This window comes from Pagrus pagrus (genome assembly GCF_965226575.1).
Source record: "Pagrus pagrus genome assembly, chromosome: 17".
Lineage (NCBI taxonomy): Eukaryota > Metazoa > Chordata > Actinopteri > Spariformes > Sparidae > Pagrus > Pagrus pagrus.
Window position 1 is genome coordinate 18544714 of NC_140201.1, and position 12881 is coordinate 18557594.

General features: G+C 41.5%; 1 protein-coding gene across 16 annotated transcripts in view; it reads left to right on the plus strand.

The window, feature by feature from the left end:
• Window positions 1-12881, plus strand: part of adgrb2 (adhesion G protein-coupled receptor B2) — a 222335-nt gene that overhangs the window by 123003 nt on the left and 86451 nt on the right. For all 16 annotated transcript variants that reach the window (XM_084379370.1, XM_084379369.1, XM_084379373.1 and 13 more), the window contains exons 5-10: window positions 5523-5687; window positions 6062-6226; window positions 7462-7563; window positions 9952-10058; window positions 11095-11289; window positions 11748-11816. In XM_084379370.1, the coding sequence (XP_084235496.1) occupies window positions 5523-5687; window positions 6062-6226; window positions 7462-7563; window positions 9952-10058; window positions 11095-11289; window positions 11748-11816 (803 nt within the window). The remainder of the gene's footprint in view (window positions 1-5522; window positions 5688-6061; window positions 6227-7461; window positions 7564-9951; window positions 10059-11094; window positions 11290-11747; window positions 11817-12881) is intronic.

The following is a 12881-nucleotide window of genomic DNA, read 5'->3' on the forward strand; positions in this document are numbered from 1 at the left end:
ATTTGACCACCCAGCAACATTTGCAACTTACGATCCCCAAGGATGGAGCCTAAAGACCTGAATGTCCTCCTCACTTTTCCTCAGTGCCACCATGGGGTTGCCAGATATGCATGTCCTCTCAGGATGGATTGCAAGAACTCTGGTTATCCTTAACTTCCCTCAAATACCATCATCAGGTTAACACTACTTTTGCTTAAGACCAAATACATTTTGTTGCCACCAACCTCAGATGTAATTTCTGTTAAGTGCTGATTAGCTTATATTAGCATGCTTACAAGCTAAACTAAGATGATGGATATGGTAAACATTGGCCTGCTGAAGGTCAGCATATTAGCATTGTTATTGTGAGAACATCTTTAGAGCATCGTTAAAGGGTTATTCCATATCAACTCACCTATATACAGTGAGCTATATGTCTATATGTACCTGGTTTCACTTGTTAGAGAACTTCTACAAATGCAGCTCTCTAACTTAGGCCTAACTTTCATTTAACAAACTTTAATAATGATGAATTCGGAATATTGGTAAACTTTTTAGCGGTCTTCCTGTTCTGCTGACATGGTGTGAATGCAGCATAACCCTCATCTTTCCTCTCTGCTCATGCCCGCTGCTTTGACTCCTCACCAGAGTTTTCAGTTCCATATTCATCCGTGGTCAGCCGTTGAATACATACCCATTTTTCAAACTCACCCTCAGCCACCCTGAAGGATCACAGCCGAGCAAAGCCTTTAGTTGGGACTTCTATGCCTCTTCCATGGTTGGCTTGGTTTAGATTCCTGAGAAGTCCTTCAGCGGAGCTCTTCTGCTATTGTCTCTGAGATTACCTGTTAGGTCTATACCTTGTCAAGGATAGCAATAAGTCACTAGTGCAGCCCCATCTAGTCCTGGTGTTGAAGGTACCTCAGGACTTTATTCCAATCTCGCTCAGACTGTCCAGCTGAGACGTCTTTATCAGACTGCCATTGGAGTGGAAAAGGAGCAACCAATTGAAATAACATCTCAATAGAGCAGACCCTAACGAGACATTTATATCTGGCACAGAGCGAAAGCCTTTGACATTTCAAAACATAAAGTATGCTTTAGGCATGTGCATTGTCTTTATGCAATTTTAATTGTGTATTTAGAGCATCCTTTTATAAAACTTTGAAAGCATTGACATAAGAAAGGAATATTCATTGTTTTTATTCAATATTCATCGGTCTTTTAATTCGTTCCGTGCTTACTACGTTGGCAGAATATAAATAGATTCTGCAAAACGTTGGAATAATGGCATTAGTGGACGCAAAGACACTAAAACAAAGGACAGTTTGAAGCAAAATCGGTGGCCGCTTTCTGAATAATAACCTTTTTCATTCCTGGACTGATTTCAGTCCAAGTGAAAGTGCGTATGCTTGGATGATATGTAATCACTCACAGGCTCAACAATTATCACAGGGGTAAGTGCTTTTCCTTTATTATCGCTAAGGCGAAGAATCCTGTATCATTTTCCATATTAAATGATACATATTAATGTGAATGCTGCTGGAGCCGGTCTGGTCTGGAGCCTTTATGTGTCCTCTACCTCACTACTGACTAATACTTTTCTATGTATTTATTCATTTGTTTATTTGCTTTTTTTGTTTTCATCTTTTTCAAAGTTGGGGCTATACAAGGTTAATATTTAAATAAAACAAAACTGTCCCCATTGCCAGACAAAGAGGCTGCAAAGTTGAAGGAGGAATAGGGAGACGTCGTAATCTAAAGTATGGCCTCCGGGATGTTTTGCCATGCTGTTTGGGGAACGGCAATGGAAAGAGAGGGTTTGGGAGAAAGGCTACGCTCGTCCTTTCAAGGGCCTTGAGGAAATCTGTGTATGCGTGTGTCTTCGTGTGCTTTATGTGTTTATGTATGCATCTGTGAATCTATCACAACAGATTCAGCGTGCTTTTGGGAGTTCAAAGGCAATGGTCCTTTGAAATGATGAATACCAGCAAAGGCCTTTTGGCGCAAACGTCCATGCATAGAGAAGAGAGCTTTAATGGATCCTGTGTGTGTGTGTGTGTGTGTGTGTGTGTGTGTGTGTGTGTGTGTGTGTGTGTGTGTGTATGTGTGTGTGTGTGTGTGTGTGTGTGTGCGTGCAGTTCAAGCCATAAACTCACTATATACTCCGCTGTACCACATACTGTGTATACTACAGTGTGTTAAATCAATGTAGTTTTGAAGTGAATCAAATTGAACTCTCGTACGATTATTTAACGACCTCTCTTCACTGTGTTATATCTGATGCATCTCTTTGCAGACGCGTGCTTGCCAGAACACGCAAGACGAAACGCACGCATGTGTGGGAAGAGCTGCAAATGTTAATATGATCGCATCAAAGAAAAGACGATCAACAGTCACACATGAAAAATGAATTTGATCCCATCAGACCTCCCAGAGCTGATGTCAAGAACTAGATGGCACGTGTGTAGGCAGAGAGCCGGATGGTAAATGCCTTTACGTTCCCAGACACCCACTTTTTTTTCTCACAACATAAACAGTCAGTTGCGAGCCAAGCATACACAGGGATTAATGGTCTTAATTACAGGCAAATTAAAAGTTTGTGGCTTTGGCAAGTAAACAGCTTACTAGCACAGAGCTGCCACGCTTGTGTCCCTACGTAAATATGCTTTTATTGTGTTTGTTTGTTGGCATGGTGCTTTTTTTTTTTGCTGCTGCGAAATGTCTGCGCATATGTCGAGCTCTCCTTATGTTATACAGTTGCCCCTGCTGATGAGTGATACTATTTTAATGCGTTTTTGTCGCTCTTGTACAAACTTTGCTGTACATTTTTTCTAAGTTGACACACGCATCCTACCACCCACTCTATCCTTTAGCAACTGTAGTGCAATTGTATGTGTGTCCTTTGTTTTCACAGTGATAGAAAGATGAGGAGAGTCCAACAATCAAGAGTATTTTTTGGTTTGTTCTTCTTTTAGATTTGTCACTTTAATGACTCAGCATTAGACCGGAGTAATGTCACGTCCGCGCTTAAATTCCAGTCCGCGGCTCATTCTGTGTTTGTCAGCCCTACAGCAACTAGCTGGAACACTGTCCGAGTCGCACACACAGCGTGATTGACCACATTACCAAGGAGAGTTGGCAATGCTTTCCCACTTGGGAGAAGCAGACAAATACATTTACTGCACTGGACTTCACTTTCTCTGTTACTTAAAGCCCCTGTGTGCAGAATGTGTGCCTCAATATATCATTCTGAGCCGGAACAAGAACGCGTCTTGCTTTGAATCGCTGTTCTTGTTAATATAGAGACAAATAGACAGGCTGCTGTACAGTCCTCCAGCATATACAGCGCACAATATACACAATAGCGATGCCGCATCTACTGTTAGCTGAACAGCTGTAAAGCCAGGGCTCCTCTCTTTAATGTATCGTGGTATCCTGTTATAATTTATGTGATTAAATGTTAGCATTGCCCTAACTTAATTAATCAAATTCATAAATACTTTGTCGCTGCAACTATGAAAGCATACATAATGCATTTCTTCTCAGCACAGATTAATCACTACACAGGAAAATTTGACTCCTACATCAGCTCAGCTTCACTGAGGTTACACTAAATTGACTGAATAATAATCAGTTTTAAACTCTATTAGTTGTAATCAAAGTTTAAAGCTGCACTACACATTGTTTTTCTATATGCAATTAAGCAGAAGTGTAATGTGAAGATGTGTCGTGCTCTCTATGGAGTGTATACTGTCCTTTAGCTCTTTCTTTTGGTTCTGCAGCCTGCATCTCTACTGTTTTGGTTCACCGGCCCCATTTTCATCAACCCTCTTACCTGAAGCAGCAGCCACCTGTTTTGCCCAGACTATAACAGCAGCAAGACAAATTAGCAAGTAGCTGGTGAACACTTTGGAGCACTTAGTGGCTAAAGAGCCTGTTTTTCCCTCAAGATTTGGCAACATAGAGCTAAAAGGAAAGTGAATAATAGACGGTATTTCATTGGGTTGCTAAAACCACAACTCCAAATAGATCCTAATGTTATCTGCTGGATGGGCTGATATACATAGCTTGTGGATATGTTCAAACATATTCATTGGGTATTTAGGGCTGCTTGAACATTTAAGTACACTTTGAAGGAAGATTTGTTGTTTGTTACAGTCAGCGACACAACTGGAGGTACCAAGAAGCTGTTTTTTGTTTTTGTTTTTTAACCAAAAGTGACACTGCAGCCAACAAAATTGTGTTTTTAACTAAATTCAAATCATTACTTTTAGAAATGTGTTTTTGTGAAACAGCGGTGGAGAAAGCGCAAACAATTTATTTGAGAATAACATTGAGAATTCATAGTAATTGCTGCTTGGTTACATGAAATTAGACATCATACGCTCAAGACAACTGGGTGGTGGTCCAGCATTACCAAGCTTTTGTTGATCCTCGTGTGCTTTTGTTGGCATGTCGTGCAAGATGTTAAAGGATTGGATTTGTGTCGACGAGATTTTGGCAGTTGTTGGAAACAAAGCAGAAACTAACAAATGCAACGAGCGAGTCTCTTCATTCAGCAGTGTTTTGAAATATAAATGGACAGGGTCACAGGTCTGTAATTGGTTCTTCTGACAAGTTTTTTTTTCAAAGAACTCTAATCAAAAGTACATATCGCAAAACAGTGAAGAAATTAGTATTCACCGACAGTTCACACATCCTGTGTCACACATCCTTATTTAGTCTTTCCGCAGTAAAACACAGAAAACCGTGACACACATCCTCAAAGCTGACTTAACAATTGCTGCCTTTGAAGTTGCGACATACCCAAACTCTCTAAATAAACACTATAAATGATTAATCTGCCTGTTTTTGATTATCCTCATCATCATTTTTTCTTTTTTTTTTTTTTTTTTTTGCATTTCAGGGTTATGTTATTTGACAACTCAATTACTCCAGCAAAACTCCCTTATTGAAGGGGACTGGCGGGGGCTTTGATTACACCTGTGCATTTCAAAATAAGCTATTTGATATTCATGCATCGTCTGACAAGCAGTACTAGATTGTACAGATTTTTTTTTTATTTATCTATTTCTGCAAAAACAACAGTCAAGAGTTGAAATGTTGTTGCCTTTCTAATAACACTTTAAGTGAAAATTCAACTGACTGTACTCCGTGTGAACTCTTTAAAAACACAGCATGAAAGGAATTGTAATCAGTTTTTCCATAACAGATTGAAATATTTAAAATGTCCACAGACACATGCAGTGTTTTATGTTTGTTTGTTGCTATTTATGGGTTTATGGAAAACCAAATAGCCCTGTGCAGTTTATTTGTTCGCCGTCTTAACTCGGTCTATATTGTGTTTACTTGTAGCTTACTTACGTTCTCTACCCGGTGTCTTCACTCCTTCTGCATTTTTCTATTCCCCTTACATCCCTTTATCATATCCCTCAAAAATCTGGATCAATTCATCTGGATTTCCCTGTGTCTCTTGAAATCTTCCTCCCTCCACCTTCATCCATTTCCCTGTCTCTTCATATCTGCCTCCGTCTCTCCAGTGGAGGGCCAGTGGTTGGAGTGGGGGCCGTGGACTAGATGCAGCGTGACGTGCAACACGGGGACCCAGCAGAGGCAGAGGCGCTGCAGTTCTTCGGTGCACGGCTGGGCTGAGTGTAAAGGCCCCCATCAGGAGAGCAGGGACTGCACCAACCCCTCCTGCAGCGGTACGGCGCACAAATGAAGGCTTAGTATTCACACTCACATGCTCTCAAAGGCCATCATGCAAACATGGAACATGCATTACTTGAAGGCTGTATGGTCTTCTCTGATTCGTGTTCCACATCCCAGCAATTGGTGGGTTGGGACACGGTTTGGCGTGTCAGTTTGTTTTGGGCCCCGCAGGATAAATATACCAGCGTTTTAATGAACCTGGGCCCTAGAACGGGCTCCTATTGGCTGAAGTTGGTTACCACACTAAAAAATAGAAAGGGCTTATCAATTTTCATTTCTTTTTCGCATGACATGCCGTTTTCGTTCCCTCCCATGCTTGCCTCCCAGCTCCCTAATCTTCACCGGTGGTGCTTTGCTACTGTTCTAGGTGGAGGTAACTGGGGCAGCTGGAACCACTGGAGTCTCTGCAGCAAGACATGTGACTCCGGCTGGCAGCGCCGCTTCAGGATGTGTGAGGGCACGGGAGTATCGGGCTATCCCTGCGATGGCTCGGGAGAGGAAGTCCGGTCCTGTAACGAGAAGAAATGCCCAGGTCAGTCACTCTGGGAATGAGAGAGAAACGCTAGAAAAGACAGAATCTGTGCTTTTTTGTATGTATTATTCATGCCTGAAAAGACTGTATAAACACTCTCTGCCTTGGACGTTTTTTTTCTTCTGTGTGGCTGCATATCTCCGCACGCCTCTCTTAGTGGATCCCTGACAGAGACAAAAGAGTGTGTGTATCTGTGTGTGCGACCAATCTGCATATGCACAGTATTTGTCAGGCATATTGGAAGTGATTCCCAGCGGTTCGCACCACAGCCAAAGGCTTCTATTGCAATTTTAAAACTGCACCCGTCTCATCTTTATCTGTCTCTTGTTGGTCTTCCTGTCAATTCACATACCCATCCATCTTTACCTCTACATTGATTTTTCACGTCCTTGCCTTGTGCTTTCTCTTCATCCTCTACTTACCTGAGAGATACTCAATTTCTCCATATGTACCTCTCCTCTTTAGCATTGTTTTTCTCATGCTAATCTCACTCGCTCCCTCTTGCTTGCAACGGCGCTTTCTGATGTTTCTCCGCCATGTTCAATGTCAGAATCTCGGCCACCGAACGACACAGCGAGGTTTTAATAAGCACGCCTTTTGTTTCTTCCATACAAGCCTGAATGCCACATGTGTACAGGCCTGCACGGAGCTCTGACAGGCTACAAATGACAAACTTTAGAGTGCAGCTTTCACCGTGACCCCTTTGTTTTGAGTAGCTCTCAAGCCTCTTTTTTACACAAGGCGAGGATCTTGTCTGTTGGCATTGCAAGGGAACATCACATCATATTTTCTGTCTCTCTGAGTCTCGCTCTCTCCTCGCTCTCCGTCCCTCTTCATCTCCCTGCATCGCCTCCGCCAGCACTCGGCTGCCCCCTCGGAATATCTTCAGAGCACTCTCCCCCGTTTTTTCATCAGGGTTATGAAAGAGAGGGAGGGGGGGGAAACAGATGAATAAAGAGAGGGAGTAAGATGAAGAGGGAATGAGATACTGTACTGAGGCAGTGACACTGACAGAGAGCACTGAGCAATGTACAAGGGAATAAGATTGGGAGCTGCTGCTGCAGGAGAACATTGATTTGTATCTTGTTTTTTGTGCTTTTCTGCTCCCTTTTTTCGCTGGCTATGTACTGTATGTGTCTGTGGGAGTGTGTGCGTGGTGATTTTTCTTTCTCTGTGCGCCTGCTAGACTGCGCTTCATTTTACTTTTTCTGTGTATTTCTCGCCTGCTTCTACAGCTCCTCATGAGATATGTAAAGACGAGCACCTACTCGCTATGTCGTGGAAGAGAGCCTCAGCTGGAGAGACTGTCTACAACAAGTGTCCAACTAACGCCACTGGTCAGTCGCATGATGCTTTAGCCAATACTTGTTCACTGTCAGTTCAGCTGTCTGCTGTATTTTCTTGTGATTCAGTTTGGCCTGGAGATTTTAGTTTTTTAGTTACACACATAGTTATACACATTACACCGGTGACTCAAACTGTAGCGAGTTCTTACAAGAAACTTGGACAAGATACTGAAGAGTAAAGCTGACATTCAGAAAATGTCAGGCTAGCTAAAGTAAGAGAAAGAAAGAATCAACACCAAAAAGACAACTTCCAGTAGTTTTGTGTCAAAAGTATGTTAGTCTGCATGGATGTACGTTAGCACCCTGTAACTATCATGAGCAGTAGCTAAAGAGAATAATCTTTAAAAACTCATACTAAATCAACAGATAACTCAAAGGAAGAACATTTTGAAAATGGCCCACAGGACTAAAACATTTACAAAAGGAGTAACATTAGTTCGCAAAAAAAAAGAATGTCAGCAAGACCAGCATTAGATTGATAACCCCACGAACGTAGCCTATGTTAGCACCCAGTCGTTGTCATGTGCAGTGCTAGCTTTGAGAAGGAATAATCTCCTAAAACATATACTCAATCAACAGAAAATCTAACGGAACAAATTAGAAAATGTCCAACAGGACTAAAAGAAACTCCAACAAGTTTGAATCAAAGTTAGCACAAGGTTAGCAAAACCAACAGCTAAAGAGGGCAAAAGTAGGCCAAAGCACCCACAGGATTTCATACTTAACCAAAAGAAAAGCTTAGAGAAGAAAAATGAGAAACATTTTGAACCGGAGCAACAAAAGTTTGTCAGAAGAGCTAGCTAAAGCAGGGAGAGAAGGAGCTTATGAAGTTCATAATTAATTAAACCTCAAAGAAAAGAAAATATAAACCTTAAACCTGCAGTGTTGAACTTGTCTCCCCCCTTTGGCAGTGAAAGTAATTACACAAAATGTGTGCGATGTGTGCTGGCGGTAGACCTTTTTCAATGCAGACATTTTGACTTTCTAAGCAGGAAAAGCACAGGTGTGGCCAATATCGTTAACAAGGGCTCCATTCTATCAGGTGTCCCTGTTAGGTATGTCAGTGAGTGAGCATGCCCAACACCAGAGCCCTTTAACTAGCTCACCTAAATGGAATGCAGCCATCATTAGCGTCACAAATTCCACCTGTGCTTTTCCGAACTCGTTTGGCAAGGTCTCGAATATTATAGTCGTTTATGTATATGTAAAATTACCGCACTCCAGTAGTTAATATACTCTTATTAATGTTTGACATTCAAGTGACCTCTGAGAAATTGAGTGCAACAACAGCACAGTGATAGAATCAGGAGTGCCAAAGAGGTAAAATTATGACAAAGATATCTTCATATATTCATTGTTTGCATTTACAATCCTATGTCGGGAACAAGTATCGATGTAAGTGCTCAAACCCAGGCTTGTCAAAATTGTCCCTAAATACCGTTGCTATGTCCTGGTTTGGCATACAGACTCGTGCATTAACCAGCATCTATCTTTAATTAGTACGGCAGCCATGATCTGCTTGAATGCAGCTCAACCTTTATGTATTACTTATCACAGTAATAAACTGCCGAGTTCTTAAATGGCTGACTGCCAGACCTTTTTCTTTTAACTTCTACGAGCAGAAACAAGAACAAAATGTGATATTTTTTTACACTTTTCTTCTTCAGAGTGTAAGCCAAGAGCAGATGTGGTTCAGATTTCCTGTAATATAAACATGTTTTGACATCTTTCAAGCTATGGCACTGGCTTCCACATCAAAACATGCCTGAGTCAGGTTGCCAGCCAGTAAAGTATAACATAGAGAACATTACATTGAAGGTAAATCAATGAATTAAATTGGATTAACCAAGAAACTTTACAGTTTATTCATGTCAATCAATTGCTCGTAAAAAAGGCAGAGCCAGAGTTCAGTAAGTGCATATTTATTTGGCTAGGGAAATGGCTTTGTCTTCATAAAGTATTTTGGCAGCCTTCGCCAGTTTATCTGCCGGCTGCCAGGTTTGAACAGCCAGCAGGTACGAGCTGCCAAACACTGTAGAACTGCTACAAATAAAATACTCGGTAGTTCTAACTATTCTCAATAATGCATTTTACTGCAACAAAAGGCCAATAAATTCACAAACGTTATCTATGTTCTTATTTTTTCAAAGGTGGCAATAAATTTGCTGTTGTTTTCCTCTGTGTATTAAAATTCATCAAGCTGACACACAGTGTATTACCTTTGTTTTTTATGTTGCGATAAATACCAAGAAGCAAGATATTTATGTATTTTTGACTGTAATATTTTTTTATAATGGATTATGTGCTGTTGGGCAGGTTTCATTTTGTAATTTTGACCAATTCCCCATAAAGTGTTTCTCTCTATCTTTCTCCTTCTAGGATCTGCTAGTCGTCGTTGCATGCTGGACAATACTGGAGTTGCTTTCTGGGGTCCTCCGAGCTTCGCCAGATGCGTCTCACTTGAATATAGATATTTACATTTATCTGTAAGTTCCCTCACAACAGATGAGTCCCCCCCTGAAACAACTCAGGAACTGTTTTTTTTTTTTTTTTTTTTTATCATCTTTGGCAAGAAGATAAAAGATGTGTATAGTGTTCCAGATTTGATCATTTCAGCTAGTCAGCTGCAGTCTCACCCTCTATAACAGCTCACATTCATCAGACTTGTTTGTCTCATTAGTGAACTTTTGAGAAAGTAAAGGCTCCATCTCTCTTTTAAAAGTTTCCCATTGCTGTACTTTCCCCTTTTTCACCCATCATGTACCTTTGTTCAACTTTCTTCTTTAAAAAGTTTACAAAATACAGGAGTGCCTTTACTCCGGGCTTGGCAGTATCTCTAATTAGCTTTTCCAGAGCTTTGCGCTCACACTTATCAATTAATGAACATAGCTAATGAATGTGTTCATCAGCCAGACTGTTTTCCTGCTCTGTGAACTTCAACCTTTTCCATCTCCTCGATGATGGCAGAAGGAGATGGGGGTCAGGGATTGTGCGTGACAAAGCTGATTGCACTGTTAGCTTCTGTTCCAACCTTTCATTAACACCAGGAGTCAATAATTAATTTTCTGTGATTGCTGTTATCTTCTGTTCTTCCAGCCTCTCTCGCTCCCTCTCTGCCTCTCTCTTTGCATTTTACGTAGACACACACTTGCTCTGTGTCTCTCAAGTGATGAGATCCAATTTCTGCCTGAGAGTGCTGCTAGGCCTCTCTTTGCTCGCCTATTTTGAGCACAAGCGCTAAAAATCCAAGCATGTACATATATATATACTTCCATCTTGAAACATCCCCCTCAGCTCACATCCAAAACATTCCTGTGATTTCTGAAGGGGAGAAAAAAAACATGATCTTTGGTTCCTTTGGTCTCGCTGTTTCTGAAATTTTTACCACCTTCACATTTTGAATAAAAGCACGTGTACTAAACAGTAAGTGCCAATAGGCATGCATTTCATAATCTTAACTGTAACCAGCAGATGTGCAACCATCGAATTTTCTCAATTTCTGTCTCTTTCAACACATTGCAGTTACGAGAGCATCTCGCGAAGGGTCAGAGGACCCTGGCTGGGGAGGGCATGTCTCAGATCGTAAGAAGTCTCCTGGAGCTCTTGCAGAGGAGGAGCTACTACAGTGGCGACCTTCTCTTTTCCACGGAGATTCTGCGAAATGTGACGGACACCTTCAAAAGAGCAACCTACATCCCAGCTCCCGACGACGTGCAGGTGAGCGGAGCCTTCTGTTGAAGCCCTCTTAAGCCACAAAACATGCGGTCACAGACACACTCTTTCACACACACTTGTAACGGCTGTAAATGTATTCAGTGTAGGAGCTCTACTTTCTACAGCACGGGGTGTGAATAGCAATGAACTACACCAACACAGTTGCCATGGCCTCAAAGGGGATTTATTTCAGCAGAGTTTTTCCCTTTCACCTCCTGTAAGAGAGCAAAATGCACCTGTCTCAGTCATTCATTATTTTATGTTCTACAATGTGCCCGTGTTCAGATGACTACTGTGCTAGACTTGACAGAGAATAAACTGCAGTACTGCTGCAGTGCTAATGGTTGGTGGGTGCATGCTAGCTACATAACATGGGACAACTGACAACGCTTACATACAAGTGAGAAAATCTAATGGCCGTTCTGCATTAACAACTGAGTGCGTCTTCATCTTGTGTCTAGAAATTCTTCCAGATAATCAGCCTCATGTTGGACATGGAGAATGTAGAGAAATGGGAGGACGCTCATCAGGTAAAGACTTCTGTGTGTGCATGTGTGTTACTGTATGTGTGCCTCGATAACAACTGCTGTAAGTTTTGTAAAGGCGCACTGTGTAGTTTCAGAGAAGAAATTCAAACTAAAATATTAATGAGGTAATAATACCAACTCACAAATATTCATCTTTTTTTCCATAACTGAATAAACAGGCTGTTCTCAGGGGAAAATAAAGTCCCCAGAACACTGTTTGTTTATATGTGGCGGACCCTGCCACCTTTCTAGCTTCAAAGTAAAGCAGTATGAAATTGTGTAGTCCGTTAAGGTCAGTTTATTCAGTTTGTTCAGTCACAAAGATGAAGAGAGTTTGTTTGTTTAGTTTGTTTAGGCATGAAAAATCACTTCTGATTAAAATGTCTTCAACAAAACTACAAAGTGCACCTTTAAAGGTCAAATATACAACATTCAGCCTCACCAGATGTCAGGAAACAAGTATTTGCTATGTAAAGATATAATGTAGTAAAGACGTCTTGAGTAGAGAGTGACGTCACACTCGCTCTCTGTGTGTTGTTATCATTATCATTGAGCTTCTCTGTTTTTTGTTCTGGATAGCCGGTCTGGCCGCGTGTGCATATTAGTGCATGTGTGACCGTGAGCAGGGTTGTGTGCATGTGTGTGCTCTGACTTATGTCACTTTTGGGGACAAACACCAGAGTCAAGACCGCATTTGCATGAAAACAGGTCTACCTAACCTTCAACACTTCAAAAGTAGCCCAAGCCTGGGAAAACTGCGGACTTAGGAAGGGAAAGGGGAGCGACACACCACTTTGTTTTGGCCTAACATGTTGGTGCTAAACTGCGACTGCTAGTGGGGCTCAATTCCGCATTTAGGACCTTTAAGTGTTCATTTTCAAATGTGAATTTGTGTGTAAAGGTGGGTGTGACCACATCCCAAATTAACTTTCACTCGACTCATAAAAACACACCTGCCTGCTAAACACAATGGCCACCTATCAATTACACTAGCAGTGTGTGTGTGTGTGTGTGTGTGTGTGTGTGTGTGTGTGTGTGCGCGTATATGTGTGTGACCCAGCTTGATGC